General features: G+C 39.4%; 1 protein-coding gene across 1 annotated transcript in view; it reads left to right on the top strand.

Moving 5' to 3' along the window:
- Window positions 1-4,985: 4,985 nt before the first annotated feature.
- LOC124255304 (anaphase-promoting complex subunit 1-like) overlaps window positions 4,986-10,807 on the top strand; it is a 64,433-nt gene continuing 58,611 nt past the window's right edge. Inside the window, 7 exon segments of the mRNA XM_046689186.1 lie at window positions 4,986-5,154; window positions 5,728-5,888; window positions 6,743-6,815; window positions 7,190-7,284; window positions 8,293-8,372; window positions 9,609-9,688; window positions 10,390-10,535. Of these exon segments, the coding sequence (XP_046545142.1) occupies window positions 4,986-5,154; window positions 5,728-5,888; window positions 6,743-6,815; window positions 7,190-7,284; window positions 8,293-8,372; window positions 9,609-9,688; window positions 10,390-10,535 (804 nt within the window).

Raw genomic sequence — 10,807 nt, 5'->3', positions numbered from 1 at the left:
AAGATCATCGGACTTAAACCCGATCGAACATCTGTGGGATGCCCTGGACAGACGGGTGCGACGCCGTAACCCTCAGCCCCAGACACTTCAGCAACTCGCACAGGCACTACAGGCAGAGTGGGCTGCGATTGGGCAACACGAGATTCTGAGACGTATTCGTTCGATGCCGAGGCGATGCCGTGCAGTTCTGGATGCCCACGGTGGTCACACGAGGTATTGACTTCAGCGCCACCACACGTCTCCATGTGACACTCAAACTGACTTTCCTCGGGTTGGTGCCAAAGACGGATAAGTCTGCATTCCCAGTGTGCAATTTCGCAATATTTCATTGACTCATACAAAGGTGTTTCAAATTAAACATAAAAATACAGTTAAAATTCCTATATGCGTTTCTTTTTGGGAGAGTATATGTGGGTAATTTACACTTGCCAGTGGGGTCCACAAACTACGTGATCAAAATGCCAGTTGTCCGACTTCATTTTTGTGGAAGCTGCGGTGGCTGAGTGGGTTAGGTCGCTGACGTTTGTGCTGGCGATTAGGTTCCTGACTTTGAGGGTGTGGGTTCGAAGGGACTTAATGAAACGGAAGTACTAGATGATGTACTTAACTGAGAAAGTGTAATCCCAAATATAACATTTAACCCCTTTCTAAATGACATTGTATTTTCACAACAGACTAACATTTAGTCTCTGAAACTATATAATTTGACGGAATGAACTCCTTTTACACCAGTGTATGAAATGAGCCCAAAATCCAGCCAGACATCAGGGCTGGTAACTTCAAAATGTTACCGGCCCCAAATGGATTTAACCAGACCAAATACGGTGAATTTACTCAGATGTATGGAACATCTAAAAATTTACTAGACCATCGGGCTGGCTAGCTGTAAATTTAGACCGTCCGTCAGAAATCTAGACCATCTCGGGATGTCGGACGGGCCTTATTTCCTACACTGCTTACACTGAAAATGAGCCCCATTGAGATGGTAGATTTTGAACCTTAGGAAAAGCAAGACTTGCTTCATTTGGAGCTTTACATTACAGAAAGGGTTGGACAGAAAAAGTATGTTTCGGGGAATGTGAGACATACACTTTTAGAGAGGATTTCTCCCCATACAGGTTATCAGCCTGGTTTCCCGGGTCTGTTGCGCCTGCGCTAACAGATCCAGTGAACCAGGCTGACAGGTTATGTGCCCATTATGCCCAGTCTAGCTAGACGCCGTGCGTGCACGTGAAACTGTTTATCTTTGAAATTAGTGTAACATTTAATTGTTATCTTGTACACATAATTGAGTTTAACATTGTAGATACAAAATGTGGTGTTTGAACGAAATGAATAATATTCTTTGAACTGCCAATTTTCCACAGCCTAGGCCCCATAAACAAAGATTAAAATATTCTGGGATAACTTTTGTGTTCTGAATATGTGAAAACGTTTGTTGCAATTAGTCTGTGTATAGTTATTCCAGGCAATAATCATCATTTATCACCACCCGTTCCAGTTCAAACTGTGATCATTTATTCCACAAATGTGAATTTCTAACGAGAGAAGTGATTGATGTATAACATACAGCTGTAGATAACACATATGTCGTGATGACAATCTTTCCTTTTTCCTTTTGTCTGGGGGTCAAAATTAGCTTCGGAGATTTGCTTCCCTTAGGCGAAGTCAGGATAGTGTGCTTGAAGCTCAGATTCACCATGACCTAAATCCATGGTAGACATTTGTCACTCAGTCGCGTGTGGAAAATCGAAGACATCATCACTTGTAAGACTTATTGTACACGATATATATCAAAGTAATTTATAAGATTAATTAACCCTATAAAGTAATCCATATTGCTGTGTTAAGAGCTCGTTACTGTTTTAGCAAGGTTGCTGTTAAATGTATAGTATAAGGACATCCTATTTCAACAGTTTCAAATGCTGATTTATATGGCCGCTATACTTAATTAAATATTCGATGCACCAATGGAAACAAGCGCAAAATGATTAGAAGGAAATGAGAAATAAATAGCAATTCATGGTATTTTGTCTGAAGAGGTATTTCACGTATAGTTGCTTATTTGGTAGTTGTTAACCAAATGGTATGTGTTAATTCAGATAATTTACGATATTAATTAAATATGAATATCTGGAATGTTGTCACGGCTACCATTTACCACGACATACCATGAATGGGATGCATCTATTTTGATATATTTATTTTCACTTCGTTCAAAGTGTCCTAATTATTCAGTGCGAGATTAATCTCACAGCAATATGGAGGCAAAATGAAAATCGTCCCTGATCTTGAATGTTGAACTCGCTGTATTTAGTGTGCTTTGATATTTCTCACTTGACAAGGTAAATTATTCTTGTCATTACGCCTGTCGATGATAGATAGTTTTGTGAGATAATTAATTTGTAGCCTTGAAATGCAAGTTGTAAACTTCTCATCTGTGACGTTCTGTCGTGCCCAGGACCTGTCTTCGGTTGTCATTATCAGAGGTATCGTCTGCGTCTGAGTGTAACTGACATGCAAACTGGTTAATTACTAACTCGTCTGTAGAAGATTCAACTTTGGCTAGAATGCACTTTACCGGGCGCAGCCCTCGCTGCTTCCTTTACGATCCTTAGGGTTTAGGGTAAAGGGTGTGCCACCCTTTACGATCCTTAGGGTTAGGGTAAGGGTATGCCACCCTTTGCGATCCTTAGGGTTAGGCACCCTTTACGATCCTTATTGCTAGGGTTAGGGTTAGGGAACCCCAGCAGCCCTAAATAATCTGAAAAAAGTGCAGTACTCTCCCCTCGATTTACGGTTTTCTCATTGAACCCACGAACAACTGTAAAACATCTCACTAACTTCTAAAAGACCCAGACTTTATCTTAGAAACAAGTGATAAATAATCCAAGTATTTAAAATGCCTGTGACTTAACACACATCGTTTTACCCTATTGTACATGCTGCCGTCTGAAAACATAATCCAAAGTCTTCTAGGCAGTCAGCTAATATTAGTAGTAACTGACTCACCTTTGGTGATCAGCAGCAACTGTGTATAAATTAGATACTAATAACAAGAGAAATGAGCACTAATTATGTGTGGTCCATGCCAAGGTGTTGGGGAAATTAACTCATTAGCCCAGCCTAGCCTCAAGTTGCTAATGTAAGTTAAAGCTTCCACCAACCCTTCTTTTAGTGCTATTCCTGAGTGCAAAAAGTGCATCCAGTTGGGTGAAGTACTTGAGTCTCTAATAAGTTTCTTATTAGCTTAATCAGAGGCGTGGGGTAGCCTGATGGTTAAAGCGTTAGCTTCGTCATGCCGAAGATCCGGTTCGATTTCCCACATGGGTACAATGTGTGAAGCTCATTTCTGGTGTCCCCTTTCGCTGTAATATTGCTGGAATATTGCTAAAAGCGGGAAAACCAAACTCACGCTAGCTCACTTATTAAGCTTAATCAAGTTAATTTATTTTCAAAGTAATATGAAGGAGTTTTTTTAATATCTAAAACAGCATAGCACCCTAAAATGAAGATTTATGCCCAGTCTGGCCACTTCTAGTGTGTCCACCCTATTTGGTTGTCCCTGAGTGTCCACCGATACAATTCAACATTTCTTCCACTCTTCTTCTTAAATCTGTGGTATACTGGTCAGTTCATCACAAGCTCTTTTTCCTCATTATGTCCTTGATGGCAATTGCTGCAGTCTTCCTTGTAACTGCTGAATGGGAATGCCTTCTTCTTCCAAACAAAGGGTCCCATCATTGTGCTGACCCATATCCAAGCGTATCAACAGTGCCAGATTGTATTCCATTCTTATTTTCTTTAAGACAGTTATGCGAAAATCTTCTAATAAGATGTCGAATCTCACCTCTTCTTACATCCATGACATGTACAAAGATGCACATCGTGGATTGCACACATTATTTATTGCATGCATATCACCACCTGAGAATTAGTGAGAAATCCCTGAAAAGTAATATTAAAACATCAAATGATGACCAGCAGAAACCAAAGCATATTCATGTTAAAGGGGTAAACTCATAGTCAAAACATTTATTACATGAGAAGTAACACAGTATTGAGATTAATTAATTTCATCTTCCTATTTACTGAGATTAATCTGTCCCTGATGGCCAGAGTGCCCGTAGTCTATCCTGGAGTGGCCACAATTAGCGACTGATTAAGGATTAACAGAGTTAAGCCTCCACCAGAATACACCAAAATCAACATTAGCCCAGAAATCTGAAGATGGAATGCCTCCACAAGAATATGACATACAAATCGCAGGGATACATTGTCATTGTTACAGTATGGTGTAGACACAGAATGAGGAATCAGTGCTTTCTTTGTCAAGAAATTATGTGTGTGTCGCAGTCAGGGGCAACAATGTGTGAAAAACAGAAATGATCAGAAACCCATCCATGTCTTATGGTTAAAGTGTGACACATATAGGGATTGTGTGTATTTTGATTGCTTACCATGTGTCCCATATGTAAACTCCTGGGCCTAGATTTAATAATAATAATAGTGCATTGATATATAGCACTATTTCCAAACATAAGGATGCTCAAAGCACAAAACATGGTTTGATAATAACAGTCAGGAAGCTTGGCAGAAGAGGAAAGTTTTAGTAAGGATTTGAAAGATGACAACGTTTGAGAGTCTTTGAGTTCTTGGGGCAGATTAGAGCTAAGATGGCCGTTAGTTTATGTTAATGTATGGCAATGGCATTTACGACTATCGTATTAGCTAAGGAGAGGATTTATGGATGGCAGCATGTTTTTATAGGAACAGATTTCAGTAAGTTTCTTATTCCTTCATCAGGTGAATGCAGGCTCTTTTCTCACTTGTCCCCAGGTGAGGGAGCAAGAATATACTCAAATATACTAACATCCATAAATTCTACTTCATGTGTATCACTTCTAAATTCCATTCAAAGTCTAGTTTATTTGTCTGTGGACAGGTGTGTTGATAGCAGCTGCCACGCTGGAATGCCAGATGATATGATCGCCAAGTCGTCGTAAACCCAGGACTTTGTGCCGTTCGGACCGCCAGAATACAGCAGACATCACCCTGGGAAATTCCAGCTACAAGTCCAGAACACTGCCCATGCTGACCATGGTTTACCACTGCTTAAATCTTTCAGAGATATTTCTCTGCATGATTCATCTAAAGGTAAATATTTTTCAATTTGTTATTGTGTTTTCTCAGTATATTTGTTTGTGAGGTGATGCTGATGTTAATGCAGCTCAAATAATTGATTTGCTGATGTTAAACATTTGAGTCATGAATCTTTCCAACATCTTTGGTAAATCATTTTCAAACTGTATAATGACCTTAAAACGTTCACTAAGGAGTGTGACTGTGAGAAACTAAGTCTTTCCCTTGTATCTAAAGATCTGCTTTAGAGGTGCCTTTTGCGAATGATGAAATTGGTATTCCACAAATAAATATCACTGGTTCTTTGTGAATCTTACATGTCTTGGATGAGCAGACATACATCATGTAAATTAGTTCCAAACCGTATCTTAAGATCTCTGATATGGTATTATTGGCATGAATCTGACAAACAGGTTATGTCTCCCAACCCGATTCATAAGTTATGTCTCAATATGAAAAAAGTGTCAGCTCCTTGAGCATGTACTAGATACATGGATATGTGCACTATATAAATATCCTATGATAATAATATTCCATGATATAGAGAACTTTACTTGCTCACTGTACTGAAATTATTTGTTTTACAGAAAGAGCAGTGGGTGTTTGCATCCAATGATGACAGCAGTGGCAGCAGCTTTGATGAGGAACTGTACGTCAGTGGAAACACTGTTGTTTGGAGTAGGGGTGGTCAAGATGGTGTCCGCTCTGTTGTCAAGGCGTGCACTGTTGATACACCTGTGTTACAGGTGAGGACATTATCAGCTGTTGTAATCTGTCAACACTGAAAGTAGTGTCATCTGAATCCTTTGTTATGTTTCCAAATATTGGATGAACTTGTTAATTAAATTTTCTTACTATCTGTTTATATTTGTAATTGTTCTGGGAACATAATTAAATCTCTGTATTCTAAGAGGAATATATTGTTTGATTACAACGTTGATTTATTTATAGAATTCCACCATGGGTATTTGCATTTTGATGGATTACCCATGCTTATCTCACGAGCTGACAAGGATAGGATGGGTCTAATGTTGCCAACTGTATGTTTTTGTTTCCTGAAGGTGTAGATTGTTGTTCATTGTATCAGACAGTGGTTTGAGTAGTTATACTTTTTATAGGCTGCATTGACATGATTAAAATTTTGCTGACTATCATAAAACAACTTTCACTGAACTGACCCATATCCATTGTAGAATCTTGAAGCAGTTGAAAACTGTTGGTTTTCAGCAATTATTGCAAAAGGTCAGCCAAGATTTTATTCTGAAGAATTAAAGGAATAATGTTTTATTTTCAGTCTAAAACAGAACTCACATAACTGAGCTGTTAAAGGCGTGTGGTTGATGATGTACTGCTGCCTCATAACCTTTTATCTGCTTTTAGCCTTATGCCCTACTTCCTTGGATTTGGGCATTGGGATAAAGCGTTTAAAAGCGTGCTTGTCATGCTGAAGACCGGGTTTGATTCCCCACATGGGTACAATGTGTAAAACCCATTTCTAGTGTCCCCGCCATGAAATACTGGAATATTGCTAACATCAGCATAAAATGAGACTGACCTCTTGGATGTGTTTCTTTCAATGGAAGATTTGTTTTCCTTCCAGGCTCTGTGGTGTTCATTTGTGCTGCCCCACAAAGATGTACAGCTGGATTTGTACCCTACATTTGATGTGCCAGGTAACTCAAGTTACCAGTGCTTTTGTTCATCACATGTTATAGTCCTGGTATGATGCCCTACATCGGTACAGTCATTTTAGTGCACTCTTTGTCTGAATTGTGTTAACAACTGACCCATATTCATCAGAAATATAGTGCTTGGCACACTTTTTGAAATCTATACACATACAAGGTTCATTGTACTAATTGGTCAAACTATCCATGAAGATCAGGGTTAGAATTGGTCTTCAGCAACCGATGCTTGTTGTAAGAGGAATCCATTGCTATTTATGTACAATGTAATCATGGTAGAGCCTACTCTTGTCCTGTGACCATGAAAAGTGAACAAACAGCATGTAGTTTACTTTATAGATTCCATGTGTTCTGTGTTGAAGGGATGGTCCAAAATGGCGTGTGTGTAGTAGAAGCTACCAATGTCACATTCTTCATGGACAAGGGAGGGGAGTATGTGGCAGCCCTGCCCTTCCAGGTCGGTCCAGAGTTGTACCCTTCACAGATTCCCTTGCACTCCTAAGGGAGTAACTGACTTAAGCTGCTGTTCCAAAGGCATGATCATGAGTTCAAATGATAATCCTTCGTTCCAGCATAATTCCCTCTTCTTCTTCCATGTCAAGCTGACATTCATTGTCTTTGACTGAAAAACACTCGCTCGTTCATTCCCTTTCTCCCTGATCACTCTCCTTCCCTCCCTCCCTCACCCACTCACTCACTCTGTTGAACATGATGTAGATTATTTTTCCCAAAATGAAAACATGAAATAGGGGATGGTAAGTATTGTCCATATGTTAGTGTCACTATAGAGACGTGATTGTCTCATGACAGCAATATGTCCCTCCCTCCCTCACTCACTCTGTTGAACATGATGTCGATTATTTTTCCCAAAATGAAAACATGAAACAGGGGATGTTAAGTATTGTCCATATGTTAATATCACTATAGTTGTCTCATGACCATATGTTCACTCTATTTAGAACATGATATCACTATAGAGTCCATATGTTAATATCGTGATTGTCTCATGACAGCAATATGTCCCTCCCTCCCTCTGTTGAACCTCACTCCGGATTGTCTCTGTTCCCTCCTCACTCTGTTGACATGATGTCGATTATTTTTCCCAAAATGAAAACATGAAACAGGGGATATTAAGTATTGTCCATATGTTAATATCACTATAGAGACGTGATTGTCTCATGACAGCAATATGTCCCTCCCTCCCTCCCTCCCTCACTCTGTTGAACATGTTTCCCAAAATGAAAACATGAAACAGGGGATATTAAGTATTGTCCATATGTTAATATCACTATAGAGACGTGATTGTCTCATGACAGCGATATGTCCCTCCCTCACTCCCTCCCTCACTCACTCAAATTGGCGCTTGAACCCAGAGTTGGTGGTCTTGTAGAATTAACATCAGACCTTCTTGACCAATGTTTGAGTGTTCATGTAAAATATCTACAAAAGTTGTTTTATTCTGTAGGTTGCCAAAATGTGGAAAATGAAAAATGGACTTATATTTGAGAGAACACTTTCTCATGCTGAAATCACCATGCCGAAAAAGTGAGTTGTCATTTGTGTTTTATGTTGCTTGTGTTCTTTACTAAGTAAGGATAAGATATACAGATGAACAACTTCTGAATTACATTGAGTAGCAACGTTTCGGTGTACGTTCTAACACCTTTATGAAACAAGTGATGCGATAAATGCATTAGAAAATTCTACACTGAAACATCGCTGCTCATTGTAATAAAGAAGTTGTTCATCCACATATCTAGTCATTAATTAGCAGTCCAAGTTCTAAATGCCTCACAAAGAAGTTCTTTCTTTACCCATGCCGAAGACCCGGGTTCGAATCCCCACATGGGCACAATGTGTGAAGCCCATTTCTGGTGTCCCCCGCCGTGATGTTGCTGGAATATTGCTAAAAGTGGCGTAAAACCAAACTCAGTCAGTCAGTCAGTCAGTCTTTCTTTACCTTTAAGTTTGTACTATATACATATGTAGTGTTTTGAAACATTATGATGTATGCAGAGTCAAGCAATCTGTCTGCTAGTTGCTATTGAGAAGATGTCTTGGTGTGAATTGCTGATTGAGGTCAAGTTTTGTCTGATATCTGTATTATTGTATAATAGGGGAAACTATTGAGGGAGAAACAACTATTGCGATAGCGATAGTCTATTGCAACATACTATTGAGATGGCTATAGTCTATTTCGACCAACTATTGCAATAGTTTTTTCTCCTTGAATTGTCTCATTTGACGTAATTTCCCATATGAATGTATCATTTCAGTCTATTTTAATAACTGACAAGAAACTTGAAACCTAGATCAAGTTTGTTTAAGAGGTAACAGGGGCGGACTAACTCTAAATCAAAGTGAAAGAATCTGGTACTTCCTGTATTTTACGCTGCGCATTTATCAACGGAAGTCAGTCACTGAAGTATCTATGCATCGATAATTTTTCGTTTTTACCATCGATTAATTGCTATTGGAGACTCAACAATTGCAATCCATTGATAGTTCAATGCATCCTTACAGCCCTACTGTATATCACTCAGTAGTGTCTCATTGATGGGTTGGTACCTGGACTTGCTGTGGAGAAGGATTTCTTTGGTCTTCTATAGTCCCTAGTTTTTGTCTCCTTTAAGTACTTGATGGTATCTATCATGATTATGAGTCAGAATGGATATCTTCAATCCAGAGCATGTTGTAGAAAGGTTGAGGTCTGCTTCTGAACATGACAACAGTTTTTCTGCCATCCTTGTGTGAGGTTTACACAGCAGTATCGTGTTCCAGGAATGCTCCCAACCAGACTGTGTTGTTCAGCATGCTGCATCCCCTGGACGAGGTGGCTCCTATCATCACCAAGACTTCAGGTCAGTCACATTGCTGCATCCTGCTGATACAGGGATAACAGTAAAGTATAGGTCTGGCCTCCACAAGCTCTAGCTGTACATTGATTTTACTCTGTTGTGGATTTGTGTAGATATAAGAGCCAGTCTGGGTTGTTTCTCTTATGTCTTAGACTAGCTGGTCTGGGCTTACTGAGGCCATGTTTGCTTATCTGTGTTTTTTGATAACTGTTCAGATGGCTCAAAATGTTTTGAAAATTATATAAAAGATTCCACTGTTTGAACAGTGGAAAGTTGACAGCTGAGTATGTCCTCATATGGTGGGATATTGCTGAGAGTGATGTAAAAACAACAAACCTCTTGAGTGGGTATAGGCTTCTGCATTCTGTTGCTTTGTGTAAGAAGCGTCTAAATTGTATAGGGTGGATAGACCGTCCTGGGTGAATATATAGGAGGTTGCTCATTATATCAATGCTGACTATGGCATAAAACAACATTCACTGACTGATGGTCCGTGTGTTGATTCCTGGTCTTGCCTCTGTGGGGTTGTTAGGGTAATCTAGTGGTTAAAGTGTTTGCTCATCACTTCGAAGACCGGGGTTCGATTCCCCACATGGGTACAATGTGTGAAGCCCATTTCTGGTGTCCTGTGCCGTGATATTGCTGGAACATTGCTAAAAGTGGCATAAAACTAAACTCACTCACTCACTCTTGTTTGTGTGTAGGAGGTGGTGGCTCACCCAAAGTCTGCTACATGACTGACAACACTCAACACCTGGTGTTCACCAGCACAAACCCCTCCCTGGCATTCACGTACGACACAGAACTCGGACTTCACTCCGTGTGGCGGATACGCTCAGCTAGAGCAGATGTAAGAAATGATTTCTGTAAAACTTTTGTAACATATGTAATGTTTGAAATTGTGTCAAAAATAGAGAAAGAAGGATGCATTTCATCAACTGTAAGCATTATCAGTACAAAATGTGTAAATAATTACACAGAGTTATGTTTCATATTCAAATAATATTAAAATATTTTTTTCTTATTAGTTGTTTGTAACATATGTTATATTTGGGATTACACTTTCTTTGTAAAGTACAGATTCTAGTACTTTTGTTGGTGTGAGTCCCATCCGGGATTCGA

Source organism: Haliotis rubra, unplaced genomic scaffold (assembly GCF_003918875.1).
Source record: "Haliotis rubra isolate DU_JTF1 unplaced genomic scaffold, ASM391887v1 Scf6, whole genome shotgun sequence".
Lineage (NCBI taxonomy): Eukaryota > Metazoa > Mollusca > Gastropoda > Lepetellida > Haliotidae > Haliotis > Haliotis rubra.
This window is presented reverse-complemented; position numbering and strand designations above follow the sequence as displayed.